At 43.3% G+C, this 17,156-nt stretch overlaps 1 protein-coding gene across 1 annotated transcript in view; it reads left to right on the top strand.

The window, feature by feature from the left end:
- Positions 1 to 17,156, top strand: part of LOC144152229 (ATP-binding cassette sub-family F member 1) — a 38,124-nt gene that overhangs the window by 14,488 nt on the left and 6,480 nt on the right. The window contains exons 7-15 of the mRNA XM_077683469.1: positions 1,219 to 1,367; positions 1,987 to 2,070; positions 2,681 to 2,805; positions 3,581 to 3,693; positions 4,628 to 4,802; positions 12,448 to 12,522; positions 14,720 to 14,790; positions 15,763 to 15,795; positions 17,005 to 17,076. Coding sequence (XP_077539595.1) covers positions 1,219 to 1,367; positions 1,987 to 2,070; positions 2,681 to 2,805; positions 3,581 to 3,693; positions 4,628 to 4,802; positions 12,448 to 12,522; positions 14,720 to 14,790; positions 15,763 to 15,795; positions 17,005 to 17,076 — 897 coding nt within the window. The remainder of the gene's footprint in view (positions 1 to 1,218; positions 1,368 to 1,986; positions 2,071 to 2,680; positions 2,806 to 3,580; positions 3,694 to 4,627; positions 4,803 to 12,447; positions 12,523 to 14,719; positions 14,791 to 15,762; positions 15,796 to 17,004; positions 17,077 to 17,156) is intronic.

Here is a 17,156-nt window from a genome sequence, read left to right as displayed (position 1 = left end):
ATTTTTTCTTTTTCTTTCTTTCTTCCTTTCTATCTTTTTTTTTTCTTTTTGTCTTTTTTTAAATGAAAACTTGTGGTGTCAGTGTCGAGCATCACAACCAAGAATACCCGAAAATCTAAAAATAATACTCTCTGTTAATTTAGTGGCATTATCAGTCCAAGGCTGAAAGATAAGAGCCATATAGGTATTTTTGAATTGCTTAGGTTACACCCAGCCAATTATTTTTGTTGAACTACTTCAGCTGTGCAGCCAAACGGCATGGTTCGGCTCTGTAGCCTTGATTGCATTGCCACAGATAGTTGTCCCCAAGTATAGGAATTAGCCGACAGTTTGAGCGATTCAGTGAAAATGACCAATGGAATGCGGGGCAGTGGGGTCCCAGATGCTTCCACTGGACAGCCATGTTGGGAGTGGCCAGGGCTAGTGTGATGCGAGTTTGGCGGGATCTCGGGAGCCCATGCTGGGAAGTACTGCCCAATAGGAGATTGTAATTCCTGTGTTGACTTGCCGGCCTTGACGTGCATAAATTATCTCCTCAGACTCTGGATTGTGTGGGCTTCGTGTGGAATCTTGCATTGGTGGTGGTGCTGCTGACCCTTCATTTTGTTTAGATTTGAATAGCCCCAGTGTGCTGCAAGAACTCACTTAAAAAAGAATAAAAATAGCCATTTCTTTGCTTGCTTTCATCGTTAGCACCACAAACCCGTGGTAAAACACGAGCAAAAAGGTTCTTAGAATGGTACACCAGTAATCGTGCAAATTTTGGGAAGCTGTAGTTCATGTATAACTGTCCCGATTTTTATGCCATTTTCACTAAAGTCTCCCCTGGATCCGGAAACACTAAGCTGCCCTTGTATGGGGCTGTTTAGTTTCATAGTCACTTCAACAGTACTATTGTTTCTTACTATATTTTTCGCAGAAAGTGTGCATGCACTAGAATCGAGCAGAGGTACTCCACATAGTATTAGCAGTTGACGCCAGATTTATCCATCCTGTACGTTTGGAGGGAATTAAAAAGAGAAGTTGAAAATAATTAATTCATTAGACATCCCCCATTCATCTCTTTACTTCAATATGTCTGATGGCAGACTGAGTGCATTCAGGAAAAAAAATTGCCTATCATTGGCCGAAAGGACTTCCTTTGTATCTTCGAACGGTGTGTGCGTGGAACCTGTTTGTTCGTGGAAGCGTGTCTGAGCCCCCTGTCGCGCTGTGCAGGTTTATGAAGAACTGCAGCTGATTGGCGCTGACTCGGCGGAAGCACGTGCCCGAAGAATTTTGGCCGGTTTGGGTTTCACGCGCGAAATGCAAGACAGACCAACGAAGCAATTTTCTGGTGGCTGGAGGATGAGGGTGTCCCTCGCCAGGTGAGACCCTCGGGTTGCCCGGGCAGACTTTTCACTGCAGGCAGTTGTTGCTCCTATCGTGCTCTCTGTGGGAGCCCCGAGAGCATTCATTTAGATTATGGGGACAAGGCCGGTCTTATATAAGAGGCCACTTAATAAGCCAGGTTAAAAAAAAACAAGAGTGGAAAGAACAAGAAAGTCGGCACTTGCAGCTAATCCAAAAGAACTGGGTGGCAGACCGGTCTTTCCGGGCAGGTGGTAGAGAATGCACCCCAGAATGACTTCTGCACCCTGTGCATCAATCCTGTGGGCCCTCCCACAATTCTCTGTGCCATTGCTTTAGCAACCCTAAAGGCAATTAATAAAAAATGTTAAATTTGAAGGTCGTGGTAGAAACAGATGCTTGCTACCGTCATGTGTACATGGTGTCTTCATTCTAGCTTCCCTGAAAAACTTGCTGTATTGCAAGTACCTTGCTACACATAGCAGTGTTTATGGTCCCCACAATGCTATGGTCCCATAGCGTTGTGAACTTGATTTTAATCAATACCTGAGACTCATTTATATAATGTTTCATATTGTAATTGCTACACTCTTTGCATGCCTCTGTAACTTCCCCATATGTTGACACACTTTGCAGAGCCCTGTTCATTGAGCCTACCTTGCTCCTGTTGGATGAACCTACCAATCACTTGGACCTCAACGCTGTCATTTGGCTTGATAAGTAAGCAGTCTGTTTTCTTTTGTTTTTTCTTGGTAGGTATGATTTAAGGGGGTGCCTGTGAAATACTAAAAGCCTGGCTTTTTTTTTTTTTTTTGCATTGCATGCATGTCTCGTATGGCCAGCTGCCCTCCTAGAAATTAGATAAAAGTTTATTACAGTACTGACCTTCTGGACTTTTTTGGTGTTGCTGTTGATGGTGTTGGTAGGGATGCTGGTGCTGTTGGTGTTGATAATTAGTTGGTATAAATAGTAATAAACTGAAATAGTAATGAAAACCGTAATAGAATAAAATAGTGATTGTTATAGGAATATTGCAACAGTCAAACCCCTCGGGCTTGGGCTTTTGTCTCAATGTTTTGTCGGGCTCGGGCCGGGCCCGGGCCGTGTCTCTACCGGGCCAGGTCAGGCTGGGCCTAGAAATTCCGGCCCGCGCAGTGCTCTAATCCGTGTAGAAAAACGTTAGTGCTTGGGGCCCCATAATTGTTCTAGTAAACCTTTCTAAGAAATTGCTGCCTTTCAGTTTGTTTTATTGGGCAATTGTCTAGCACTGTGAACAGATGTTGAGGTGAAGGCTTGACGAGGCTTACACTACCCTTGATCTTCTTTTCAGCTATCTACAGGTCTGGAAGAAGACCCTCCTTGTAGTTTCCCACGACCAGAGTTTCTTAGACAATGTCTGTACAGATGTTATTCATCTTGACAACCAGAAGCTTTTCTACTACAGGGGAAACTTCAGTAAGTTACGGGCACAAAAATTGAGCCATACTTCTCCTTCTTTCTTTCTTTCACATTGTAATTGTTCGTTTGACGAATTTTCATAGTGACTTGTAAATTGATTTTTATTGTTAATATTTAGGATGCTTACTTAGCCTTGCTCAAGCAGCATTCTCCAAATATTCATTTTGTCTTCGTTTTAGTTTCTAAGTATTTGCTCTTATTTGTGTACAACGTAAAGTAAAAGCAATTTGGAACAAACTTATTGCAAACTTATAACTTGCATTGCTTCTGTGCAATAGAGTGAAATTACTTCTTGAACTTGTCCAGCATGTGTTTCCCTAAACCAGAGAAAGAAGGGTAAAAACAGAAGAAATCTCACAAAATATATCTGGTTCATGCTGTTTTACCAGCATTTCAGTAAGTTTTTTATTTTTTCGTTATTCCAAAATTTGGTTACCGTAAAATTCGAAGAGATGCCCTGCCACCAAAAAGGAACACATCATGGAATTTGGTGTGAAGTTCCTTTTTTCACATACACATTTGACGTTTGCTGATTCCCCACCGAAGAATATTCTATTCCTTTTATTTCACTTGACTTGCAACTGTTTTTTGGTAGGGTATATCCTCAGTATTTGCCGCAATTGTTAGCACACAACAAATTTAATTACTCGGGCATCTTCGGTGTTCTGTTTAGAAGTCTGCAGAAATTTATGTGGCTGGTAACCAGAGTTTAGACTGGAATATTACTGACATTTCTGATCATCAAGGGCCAATTTTTTTTATCTCTTTGTAGGCCAATTCAAGAAAATGTATGTGCAGCGAAGAAAAGAACTCATCAAGGAATATGAAAAGCAAGAGAAAAAAATCAAGGTGATGAAGGCGTCTGGCATGTCAAGCAAAACTGCAGTGAGTATATATTGCTGAACTGTGTTTGTGGCTGCAGTTAGGTCTATTGCAAGTGTATGGTGTGCCATTGACTATGTCAGCAAAATATAGGAGAGCTCTGAGCCTGTGCTCATTCCTGTAAGACAGTTCTTGCTTGCATTGCCATTTTTTGTGCTCACTCTGCTATGATCTGCACCTATGTCTTTGGCTGGTTGCTTGCTCACTAACATTTTCTTGTGTGCATAAACCTGCTGCATGTGAAACTAGCCTCGTGTACAACTTACTAGTTACGGAAATGCTTTTCTGGTCTGCAGACTTTCTGTAATTCTGGCTGGCTGATAGACTTTCATAAAAAGCTTGTGGTAATGCTTGATGGACGTGTGTAATGAACTCTGTTATAAGCGTTTGAGTTCTGTTCTCACGTGGACTTTGCCTGAGTCACACTTCTGCCGAACTGGGACTTCCTGCATGATTTAACCATGTCAAAAGCAGTATATAAAAGGAACCAGTAAAGTTCAATATTTTTTCACGGGTCTTATTTGCTGGGATCTACTGATATTTTATTTCCTCTGGAGTTCTGTTTGCAAAACCAGGCATATTTGAGATTCTTTTGTATAAGCTATTTGTGTTCACGACATTCGGCTGTCATTTGTTTCCTGTAAATGCGTTAAGCACTGATTGTCTACAGTGCCAACAGTGCATCGATTGTTTGCAACAAAAGCACGAAAATTTGCTATATGATCTCTTCTGTTTGGAAGCTCTTTGCTGCAGCTTTCAACGTGCCTTGCCAAAAAGTAGGCTGGGGTGTCCTTTGGCTGTGCCTGTAGCAGCCAACAGGCTTTCTTCCTGCTTTGCACTGCACAGTTTGCCTGTGGAAAGCGTGAGAACACTCTTGGGCATTGAACTCTCAAGTGAGTTTGCCATGCTCTTATCTCACTTTTGGCTCCGGTTTCAGACAAAAACCACGGTGCAAGCCCTGACACGAAAGCAGGCAAAGAACAAGCAGAAGCTTCAGGGCACTGAGGAGGAAAACGGCCCTGCTGAGCTGATCCAGAGGCCCAAGGACTACATTGTCAAATTCAAGTTTCCGAATCCGCCGCCGTTGAACCCTCCAATCCTGGGTCTTTACAGTGAGTTTATAATGCACTTGTAGTACAGTTGTAGAGGTCACAACTAGAGCATAGCTTCTTGGCTCACCAGTCACGCGGAGGCATTCCAAGTCAGCACGTGAGAAATATTAGTATGAACTTCCCAACTGACCCCTGAGCAGTTTGCTGCTACAGTAGATCCCCAATGATACATCCCCCAGACAACCCGCTTCTTACGACGGATCACCGTAGTCTTGGGAAACTCTCCATAGAAACAATGCACTAAAAACCCTGGTTATACGACGCTCGGGTGCACATGGTCCACTTCATACGACAGACCCTGGCGGGGATAAATCGACGTTTCTCCCACCTTTTACACCGCTTTGCCGCCTCGTCCCGACCTTTCTTCATTTTTAACCCCCATTTGACGCTGGTTGATGTGCAGAAGTCCGCAGGCGGGCCAGACCACTTGCGTAACAGACGCAAGCAAGCAGGCGGGTACTGGCGGGTGGGGGTTAACCTTCTACGGCCCCACAGAGCAGCAGAACGCCAACACGGCAACTGCGAGTAGTGAACATCCAGGACTCCGTCTCGGGCAAAATAAAGTTGTTCATTCATTCAAGGTCCAGGTGGCCGGCGGACCACGAATTTGGAGCTCCCATCGAGCTGACGAACACGAAAACTCATATGACGCAACCCCACAGCAATGACCGAGCCCCCACTTTCCCACTTTCCTCGCCTGCTCGATCAAAGCTTCTTCCTTCCACGGCACTCTCTCTCTCCCTCTTTCTGCTCTCTGCTTATCAGTGTCTTTCAAAGCCACGTTGTCACTCCGTTCCTTTCTTTCCAGCCTTTTTTCATTGCCACCTTGTACTATCGTTTGTTTCGCTTGGCCTTAGCAGTTTCACACTCTTGCCTTTTCCCCTCTCGGTTTGCTCCTCCTTCCCAGCTTATCTCGCGCACGCCAGGCGCAGGGCTGGGGGGCGAACATCGGACGGCATGGGGGTCGCGAGTGACGCATGGCTGGCGGGCTAGCACAGACCCTGCGGAGGGGAGGGGGGCACAAAATAGGCATTTCTTTTTTTAGAAACTTGGGATTTTACCGTAGCTAAATGTTTGCAAATTACGTGAGAACGCACTAAATATATAGTAGTTTAACTAGTTCTTAGCCCACCTGTCATGTGAGACCGTCTACTGGGCCAGCATTTACTCATACTCCAATCATACAACGCTTTCGCACAGTTCCTTGAAAGTTGTATTATCGGGGTTCCACTATAGTAGCATCATTCTTGAATAAATGCGGTTCCTGGCCTGTCTTGCGTTTTCCTTTGTAAGAGGCAGGAGTTCCCCGTTACTATTCTTGTGGCTCCCTTCCACTGTAGAGCCCCTTTGAGAGAAGGGCCATTTAGATATTTTGTCATCATTTTTTTGCTATGAAATTGTGACATTTATCAGTGTCACATACATAATACCCAACATACTTTACGTATGTTGGGTGTTATGTCTACTTCACCTATGTCTACTTTATGTAGCCTTCCAGATGCAGACACTGTTCAGAGAATCGGAGTTTCAGCGTGAACCGAATTCCACTACATCTTCCCCTCGGCAGCATTTGACTATGCAGTTCACGTTTTGTACCAAACAGCATGTTTACTTTGCATGCAAAAGCTCTAAGATAAAACTGCTCTTATGAAAAAGAACAACATTGTTGGGTAATTGAGGTAATTTTAGCTAAGCACCAGGGCTACTGATGCCAATCTCTGGTTTACAGCATGTGGACTAAGGCGCACCCGAACTACTTTTTAGTATATTGCGCAGGAACACGCGAAACGGGCTTCAGCGCTTCAGCTGCCGCCACTTTGCACTTTGTTAGCTCTTTCTCATAAAGTATTCTTTCCTCTGTGCTCCCTCCTGTTGTATGAATTGGACTGGAAGCGGTCAGGGATGCTTGTGGCTTGTGGGAACATGATTGTGAATATTTGAACATAAGTCCGACGAAGTGTTAAGAAAAGAAAACAAAGTAATTAATGATGTGAGGTCCAGGTTACTGACATTATTTTTCCTTTTTACTTGACTCCTAAAATTCCCTGCATCCATTAGCAATTTCCTTTTTCCCTTTTGGCAAAAATTACATTAGAGAACTCACCAAAAAAGGGAAAATTCCCCACACGGAACATCACTGGTCAGTACTAAAAAATAGAGATTTTGAGATGTAATTATTTTCTGGTCACTTTTATTTATAAAGATTATAAAGGTATGCTGGAGTGGTTTTAAACATTGGAAGTACTATAATTTGTTTAACTTTGTGCCTATTTGTACCTACATTGTGTTGAGTTTTTGATTTAGGGATTTATGTGCTTGTCATGAAGTGCTTGCTCTGTTACTTGGATGGACCACTAAAGTAACAGCAAAAATATACTGAGGTACTAGATGAGTAGAGAAAAAAAGAGAGAAAACTTTGTCGAAGGATGAAGTGAGAAAATTTGGGGGCACGCTTTACAAAGGGGCACCTAATCTGTGGAAAATGACCTGTTCCAGCTCACTCTAGCATCCAATTTTGAACAGAGCTACTCAGAGTGTACCTACAAAAAAAAATTATGTTATGGGAAACATTTATTATGGGGAAAGTCGACTTGCTAGGAAGGGTAGGTTTGTGTTGGATATCCAATTTTATCGGCGTTTTACATCGTGTGCATGAGCTCTCTAATCAGGCTTAGGAAAATGAGCTCAAGTTAAGTGTGTAGAAAGCACATTTGTGTGCATATGTGTTAGCAAGTACCATGTGATTTTTTTTAAAGGTAGCCTAAGTATGCCGCACGGATGTTCTATTTTTCAAGGGGGAAAACTAATATTTAGGCATTCTGCTTGTGGAAAACTAACATCTGTTAAATAGCGTGATTAGAAATAGCGTTACACCAGGGACTATCAAGAGTTCCTTAGACCTGCATCCTTTTTCTTGATATGTGTTCTTCAGGGCATCAACACAGAATTCTCGGCAAGTTGGTTATCTCTGCCTATTTCACTGTTTTCTATACAAAGTGGTAGAAAACATTGAAATTGAAAAGGGGTCCCAAAGCACAACAACCTTAAATTTTCTTAAACACAAGTACTAGTCAGTAAAATTTTTACATGGGTGCCTAAAATTCTATTTCATCTGCTGTTCTGTACTCAACCCTTACCTTTCTGTTGTAAAAATAATGGACAAAAATGCAAACTCATTCCGAGGAAAAGGACAATAGTAGTAATTTATTGGGCAATGCAAAATTAAAACAAGATTCAGGAGTTTACTACCCGCATACGCACTTCTAAGTGTGTATGTGCATGAATGTCATCTCGAGGAATGTCCTCTAATGGGGACTACTCTCTCTCCCTTCTTGTTTATCCTAAAACTAGCTGTCATGGTGGGCTGGGTCTCTGTCTTTTGTGTCTTGGGTATTTTCTGGAGCAAAATGAAGGGGCGTGTCAGAGTGTTACTACCGCTGGTCTTCAAGGCACTGTGCACACACCCGTTATTCTCAGCTAGAGCTTCAGCTTGTCGGATGGAGGCGTTGAAAAATGCAAATTAAAGGAAAAACTGCATAGTATGGGATTTCTGTGCACCCTTACTATGCATGTGCAGTTGAAATTCCACGAAAAGGAAAAAAGATCTTTTGCAAAAATCTCCTCAGTCAGCTTATTGGATAGCAAGCTCACTTCTCAAAACTCATTTGCTATGCTTGTAACCCTGCCTTTACTGCTGAGGGACAAATTTTTTGCACTCGTCCGCGCAGTGGAAAGGCGGGGGCCACAAAGGAGAATGTTCGATTGGCTGCCATTCATACCCCTATTCGTCTTGGTTTACACTGAAGAGAGCTTTGCCCACAAGTGCTCGTATCATGCATATGGCCTCAGTGTGCATAATAGGAGCTTTAACACTTATGTAGCTGAGGGCAAACTGTGGCGACTCGTGTTTCAAACCGTAGGCCAGCTTTAAGAGATTTGAATTATGGGAGCTAGCCGTTATTGTTGCCTTCCTGCAGTTTGACAATCATATGCCCTAGAACCAGTGTACAAAAAGTTCATTGGTCTGTTTGTTTGTTTGTTTTTAATTTGAGGTGTAGTAGTTGCCTCCTTTCTTGCATAGGGTGTTTATCTACAATAACAGCATTCAGGTTGCTCTTGTAGCTTCTTCAAAAACGTTTTTGTTGGACTAGGAGGACTTCTTTGCACCCTGAATAGCTGCATCGGCCACAGATTAGAATAGTAGGCCTGCGCAAACATTCGTTTTTTTTTATACTCAGTAGAATACAGTCGAACACGGATATATCGAACACGGGTATATCGAATTTTTGTCTATATCGAACTCATAAATTATCCCCTTGAAAATTCTGTGTAAAAGTATAGGAATTCGTACGTTTATATCGAACCGTATTTTTCCCGACATTGGGTATATCGAACGCCGCGCGGTCTGGAAGGTGCTCTTCGGCGGTCGCTGCACCCCCGATTGAGGTTGAGGAGGATGTGGAGGAATGCGTGGGCATGGAGTAGACTGGCTCGCGGAACTAATTCCCCCTACCGGAACGAATTTGCGCTTGCCCAGTTGGGCCCCGCTACCGGCCGCCGTAGCGTTAGCGGACGGAGCCCGGTATGCTAAATCTCTCTAGCAGGGTTCGCACAGGTCCTTGAAAACCTTGAAAACCCTTGAATTTAGAAGTGTCAATTTCAAGGCCTGGAAAGTCCTGGAATTTTTGAATGGTCCTTGAAAACCCTTGATTTTTCCGGATAGAATCAATGGCCCTGTCTTTTCACAAGAATTCAAAGTGTTTGTCGTGGAGTTTAGGTGCTAGCAAATGTAAAGAAACATCGTAACAATCAAGTTTCAGTGTATTGCGTGAAATTACAAGTTTGGTGGGAGCAGACACATGTCAATCCAATCCATGTCACGATACAATCCAGTGAAAGCCAGCTTCTGTTCTCTATCTTGCATCTTCCATATAGTCTGTGGACGCATGCTCCTTGCATGTTTCCTGTGCCTCATACGCTCCATCTGCGTTTGCTTTTTCGTGCAATTGGTGGACGTGTACATTCTTCATCCTGCCTTGCAGCAACACTTGCGGATTTAATTTTAGCTGATACTCTTGCTGACAGAGGAGGAGATGCAGGCAACATTAACTAAGTTTTAAAATCAAACAGCCTCAGCTAACACAAAGGAAAAAGAAAAACCTATAAATACCAGCCATGAAATAAAAAATAAAGCTGGGGAAGCATTTACGAACCCGTTAGCAACTATCTAAATGTGCACTAATGTGCTTAGGTATTGTGCAATAAAAAACTTTTGCATTGTGTTGGAAACGTTATAAATAATCCCATATAAAACGTTAGATGGGGACCTTGAAAATGTGTTTTCTGGTCCTTGAAAGTCCTTGAAAACCCTTGAATTTTTGCTTTTCAAGCCTGTACGAACCCTGTCTAGGCACACAATCCCGAACGCTCGGAAAATGTGACAGTGCGAGGTAGGGATGCCCCGAATGCGCACGTCCTTTTCTTTTTTCTTTTTTTTTTGCGGATGCGTTCGTTCCTCGGCTTGCCGAAAAAGAGTTTTTTTTTTCTCCCTCTCCCTGGGTCTGTCTTCCCCCGATGTCGTCTCGGGAAAGGGAAGAGGGAACGAAGGCGCTGGCGGCCTCCTCCTTCTTGCATTTTGCTGCTGTTGCTGTTGTTTGGCGAGTTGTCCCGCACCTTTCGGAGATCACTGTTTCTCTCGGAGATGACCATCGCGAGCGCTTTGTTGGAGTCCTTTCAGAGAGCCTTGGAGTTGTTACCTTCAAAGTTATTGGGGTACGTACGCGCTGTTCTTTTTCGTGCGTGTTGTGCATGGTGTGCAAAGGCGCAGCGTACTGCTGGAATTTTCTAGTTGTGCAGCGTCGAGAAGATCGAGACCAGCGTCTTTAATTTCATTTCCTGGACGAAGAAGCAGGCCAAGATCAGCGATTTTTTTTTCATGGAAATGAAGCGTCCTGTTGCGTCGTGAGTGCGGAATTAGTTGTCATTCTTGAATGCGACGATCGGTAAGTGATCGTCCACCATAGGTGAGGTCTCAGAGCCCATATTTTTTATATCGAATTTTTCATATATCGAACTAATTCACGATCCCCTTGGAGTTCGATATATCCGTGTTCGACTGTAGTACATTATTCAATATTTGCCTCAATCAGAATTTCAGCATTCAAAAATTTCAAAGTATTTGGCACTAACCAGTAGCAGAAGTTAGGCGGCCTTTTCCTCCCTGTGAGAAATGTGACATATGCAGGGTGTGTTCTCTGTGCGTGGAAAGTCTAAGCCCACCTTTTTTTTCTTTCTTTCGTATTTCTTCGTGATATCTGCCTTGCACCTCTTCCACTCACTAAGGCTCAGTTGCTAAATGTAATCAAAGCAAAGTCAAGCATGCCTAACTCACAGATACGGTTGAGCGCTGGGTAAAATGCTATGAGGTAACGTCAGAAGCAGGGATATTTTGTATGATGCAACATTTTTTATCTTTCTGTGGCTGGGGTTTTCTCCCTGGGGTCCATCCTTGTCTCCTTCGCCAGCTCCCTTTGCCGTTTGAAGGTCGCACTCCACTGCTTCACAGAGGGAAGCATCAAAGGAGGTAACAGGCATGGCAGGGGGGAGCAAGCGTGGTGGAGAGCGCTTTTTGGTACTGAATAGTCAATTAATTTGGGGTTTTACGTGCCAAAGCTTCACCTGGGCTATAAGGTGCGCTGTAGTGTAGTGGAGGAGTATGGATTAGTTTAGGCCATTTCAAAATCTTTAATGCGGTGTTTTTGTTTTTCACCTTCATCACGAGAAATGGCCACCTCAGTGAAATCAAACGTTTCACTGCACTAGTGTTCTCACCAACGTAGTCCGCAAAGAAGACGTCTTGGAAAGCATCTGCCATGCGGGTTTTAATTGGTTTTACTCAATCATACCTTCTCTCTCCGTTTTTCCCCATGTTCTGGAGATTATGCAGTGTCGCGGGTAGGCAGCGGGAGTGTTTCTGTGGCACCACGCCACCAGTGCGGGGGCGCGTAGTTTCAATTATCCGTGGTTTGAATTAACAGACTTTTTTTTACATAAGCTTCTATAGGAGCTTCGACAGACCAAATCGTACGGTGGTTCGAATTCTCCATAAATTCAAATTATTGACGTTTTAATTAACGGGCTTTCACTGTATTTGGCACCCAATTAAATTTGCAGCCACCACTAAGAAAATCCTACTGGGAATTACTGCTCAATACATCAAATGTTAGCAGCTCTCTGGACTCCAAGTGGTGTCTTGAGAATTGCTTTGCATTTGTCAAAATTGATTTACTGTTGCGCAGGCTGCATGAAAATAAGCAGCTAGTTAAGTTCTCATTGCAGTTTTTGTGTTATTGCAGTGGTTATTTTTCTTGCAGCTATTTGAATTATTATGCCATCTAGTCGTTGAAGAAGGCCGAGTTTCTGCTTGCGGAATGTATTATTTGAAGGAAGTGTTTACTTGCTTCATATTTGTTTTAAGGGCGAAAATCACTATTTGCACGTGCCTGCAGGAAAGCTTAGACATCAGAAAAATCACCTATGCATATATAGCCAAATTCTTTAGCAGTGGCAAATACTCGATCTAGTTATTGCATGGCTGCCATGTAGTTGCCTTGTTTCTCGTTTAACTGGGTGCAATATTTTTCAGATGTTACGTTTGGATACCCAGGACAACCGCTGCTTTTCAAGAACCTAGATTTTGGCATTGACATGTCATCTAGAGGTAAGGTTTAATGAGCAGCTGTGTTTACAATAAACACAGTACTGTACTGGGGTTTTTGTGGAGTTAAGTGTGTACCAACATTACCTTTTTTTTATCCTGTTCTATCAAAACTCTTACTCTTAAAAATTTTGCAGCTGTTTCTCTTGCACTACACCAGCGGTGCACGTTATATGTTGCCTTACCAGTGTGGTGTAGAAAACTACATCTTGCTACAAAACAGGCATTCACAAGAGAAAAAAGATAAAAGAAGTGCTTACCTATCCGTTAAAAAAGACACTGCAATAAGCTATCACTGTTTGATAACTTTGCAAGGTTTAAGTTAGGAAACATTCTTATATTCTCTATAAATTTGGCCTGGATACTCACAAAGTTAGGATTCGCTATGCAAGGCTATATAGTTCCAGAAAGGTTTGTTAACAAAGTGGAGATATTGTCTGGTGGGTACATGATTTCGATTATGTGGAAACAGCATGCACATAAGGGACAAAGGAGGGACAACAGGATGAAGCGCTTCATCCGGTTGTTCCTTCATCCCTTTCGTGCGCTCTTTCTGCAAGTTTGAAGTTCTGAGTACTGAAATAGTACCAAGCCATATTGGGAACTCGTGTGACAATGACGGGGCTGTGAAAGGCGTACGTGTTTTGTATTCTTTCCACGTCTGGAAATGAGCTAAATGTCTAGACTTTGCTGAAGAGTAAATAAAGTAAAAGATTACTGCTTGCATTGAACAAAGAGGTCAAGAAAGAAGAGTGCATTCGCAAAGAAGACTTCCAAATAAAATGTGTCGCAAATTCACGCTGTGAAGGTGCTTGGACTGCGAAGCTGAAAACAAGCTTGTGTAAATGGCATTAAGGTTAATATGATCAGTTGTTACTGAAATGTTCGTAATACCGAATCAGTGCTGTCATCAGAAGTTACGCAACCGCTGTTACAAGTGATAGCATATGCAAGCTGCTAAAATTATGCTAAGAAAAAATAATTACCTGGTGGGGAGGGGACTAAATGAAACAACTGGTATTTTTTTAGAGCAGGGGTTGTAAAAGTGGGTGCCTGAAAACATGAGCTCCTGAAGCCTCCCTTGGGATTGCTTGAATGCCTTTGTCAATGCACCCTTCTCCTTGGTTTGTCAGGCTAAGGGAAGGGCTCTATTTTTAACAGAATTCAGGTGGATCCAGCTGCTGCCAGTGGTACACTAACCTTAAATGAATAATTTCCCCAATATTTTAACTAAGGTTCCTAATGGTATTTTCAGTATGATTCTCAGAAAAATAATGTGATTGTTCATTGAATGCCATTTGTGAGAGATAAGTTTATGAATTCCCGAAACACCCCATATGGCTTTCATGGCTTCCCTTCCGTGTCAGCCATTGAAGGGCTTGCTGCAAGAGCAGTGCTTGGCTGAAAGCATTGCGTGGCTTAGTTGCATCCACATTTGTTGGGAGCTCCCTTGCATGTCGCCCCTGCACAATGGCCCTGCGCAATAGCCCTAGATAGCGAGGTGTGTAGTCTCGGGGTGACACACCTTTAGCACCTGCATCTCTTGGGATCATAACGTTGTCTCTGGCTTGATTGGTGCTGTGACACTCTTCGTGTCATGATGGTCGGGGCTACTCTTGAACGCAAAGTGACCAGCTGAGCAACCCCTTCTGCCATGCCTTGTGCTCTGCAAAAGGCACCTTGCTTTTAGCACAGAGGCTGGGCCTGCACCACCCTTGTGGGATTTCCGTGTTCAGCAGACTAGTCAGGAATAGGAGGACATTATGCATGGCCACCGGCTTCCATGATCCTCGTGTCTTGACTTCACTCTTAACAGATGGCTTGATTATGCTACTCCTCGTTGAGTCAACTGCTTTTTAAGGGGCGTAGCCGTTACGGGCTCAGGCTGTCGGTGTCTCATGTCATCGTCTCATGTAGTCACGGTACTAAAACAACGGGACACTCATTGACGCCTCGCTCTAGAACGTAGCGCGTATTGAAAGAACACACCAGGGTACTCGTTTTCCAATGCCTCGCGCTAGAATTCCTCGTGCTTCAAACAAAGCAAAGTTACCCCTCAACGGTTTCATCTCCGTGGGCAAAAACGCCAAGGCGCCTAGAATACACTGCGTGCTTCGCGCCTCCCAAGGTTTCACGTTAGTGGAGATGGCCCAGGATTTTTCTGTATGTGTAATCGCTGCACTTTTTTGTTTAATTTCAGTTGCGGTTGTTGGACCCAACGGTGTAGGAAAAAGTACATTTCTCAAACTCCTGTGTGGAGACCTCACACCCGTGAGTAGCCGCTCAACTGCAAGGAGCGGGCATTCCGATTGATATTTATGTTGTGTTGTTTGCAGCTATTTTGGAGTTTAAGATATTGCAAATGTTTAGTCCCTGACTTTTACATTCAGCTCCCTTTTTTATCGCGAGAGCGCTAGATGCGCCATGAGCGAAAAAAATGCGTCTAGTCTGTGAAGCCTGCTGAGCAAAGGAATACGAGTTTGCAAGGAAGACCTGGGCGCATCCTTCTTACTCACTGAGTAGGGACAGCTCACTGCTCCCTGCTCACTGCTGTATGTGTACTGCATGCGTGTTGGGCTGTTGATGTAGGCGTGAATGAAGCCGGACCATCACGTGGTCGCATGGTGGAATGCTCAGCAAAACCCGGGTTAAATGTGAAAATCTAGCATTGTTTCTCGTAAATCTGAAAGTTTACCAATGTTTCACAATTAACTAAGTTCTCGTTTATCTAGCGCATTGTGGTGTCGCTTAACTTTTCATAATACCTAGTAGCCTAGCCATGAGGAATGTGGGCTGTATTTCTTACACTGTAACAAATTGGGCGCTGTGTGAATGCCCTTGCTGCTTCGTATATGCATAACCACCTGACACACTTGCTAAACCAAAAGTGACAGGGAATCGCCAAGGCCAGCACCCTGCTCTCACTCTCAAGTTCATCCCATGACAGGGACGCGCGGGTTCGTTTCCCGGCCGTGGCGCCCGCTTTTCTGATGGAGGCGATAAGTAAAAACGCCTGTGTGTTCGAGATTTCGGCGCATGTTAAAGATCCCCTGGCTGGTGGCCAAAAGTAAACCTGAGCCCTCCACTACGGCGCGTCTCATCGCTTGTGTAGCGTCGGCGTGTTAAACCCCCGTAATCAATCAAGTTCATCCCATGAAACAATATCAGTTTTTTGCAATGAAATTTATTGAGCACTTTTCATCGTTTTAAAAGTTTTGTAATTAACTTTTTTTTATGTTCCAGAACCAAGGCGAAGCCCGAAGAAACCACAGGCTGGTAAGGAAACCATCAGGCTAGCAATTATTATAGCTACAGGTTATGGTGTCTGTTTTTTGCGTTGTGTGTTTGTATACATCGCCCACAGCTGGTGAACCCGTGCAAAGGGAGGAGATGGATGTAAGGTAGAGCTTTGGTGGCCTTTATTCCAGCCCTTCTTCATCTGATTGATTGGTTTCTGACTAAGTTTCTTTCGGGGAAAAGTCGACCCTTTGCAGGATTTAAAAATTATTTTGCCCCCATTCTTCTTTTTTAAACCAGACCTTGAAACGATCTTAACTAATGCCTTACAATGAGTAAAATGTTAGTGGTAGTTTTATTGCAGTCCTTTATTTGTGCACAATCAGCATTGTCGGAGAATTTCGGGCAGAGTTTGCGTAAATTTTGGATTTTGCGTTGTGCACAAAAACAAACTTCGTATCTGTAGCCATTACCAGAAATTGAAGTATGTTTTTCATACTTCTCATCATCATAACTAGTGTTGAAGGTTCCAGAACTTTTAAAATTTCAGAAGTGACAGCTTGTCTTGTATTTCAAAAATGTCGTACAATGCAAAGTAAGTTTGTCCACTTGGAATTGTTCTAAATAGATTGTCACTCGTACAGATACTCAGAATAAGCATTTCTTCTGAAGGATTCTGAGAACTCATTTTCAGAAAATACAAGTCCCAACCGAAAAACACATTTGTAACATTCCTTATAACCATAAATGACCAAAAGTTGCCATCTGCAACAGTGTGTGGCCTCTGGTCACCACAAACAAAACATCTCGGCACCGTGGAGCCATGCAGGTCTGCACCTTCGTACCAGTTAGCTCTTGGAGATAACGCGCTGGCTCACCCTGCTTGGAAGCCGAAAGAAAGTGCAAGAGCTCTTTGTCCTGTCACTCCATCACATGTGTCTATCTGTAATAGTTATGTATGATTTTTTTTCTTCTTTAAGCATGAGGAAAGCTTCCTGTTAGCCTGTTCAATCTTACGGGTTCTTTGAGTCACAAGACCTCGTACTTTTCAGCACTCAAAAGGCTCCTGATATTCGCTGTGCTGCTAGATATTTTGGTGCACACTGTTCAAAATTTTGGACCAAAAAGGCGGAGTCCGTAACGTCAATATTGAGGAGCTATTGCTCATGGGTGTTCTTTTTACGCGATGGGTAGTGATTTCCCTAGGACCATTTTTAGCTCTTAACCGTGTTCTAATATCCTTTTCAGAGAATAGGCCGTTTTGATCAGCATTCTGGTGAACAGCTGAGCCCTGATGAAAGCCCTGTTGAGTACCTACAGGTAAAAATCTCTTTGCTTCAGGATACTGTCACATGGGCTTTCTTTTTTGCGTTTGTGTATGTGTGTGTGTGTGTGCATGA

Source organism: Haemaphysalis longicornis, unplaced genomic scaffold (genome assembly GCF_048455015.1).
Source record: "Haemaphysalis longicornis isolate Haplotype H1 unplaced genomic scaffold, Haemaphysalis longicornis Haplotype H1 scaffold_1, whole genome shotgun sequence".
NCBI lineage: Eukaryota > Metazoa > Arthropoda > Arachnida > Ixodida > Ixodidae > Haemaphysalis > Haemaphysalis longicornis.
Note: the sequence above shows the minus strand (reverse complement) of the source record. Positions and strands in the feature narration are given on the sequence as shown.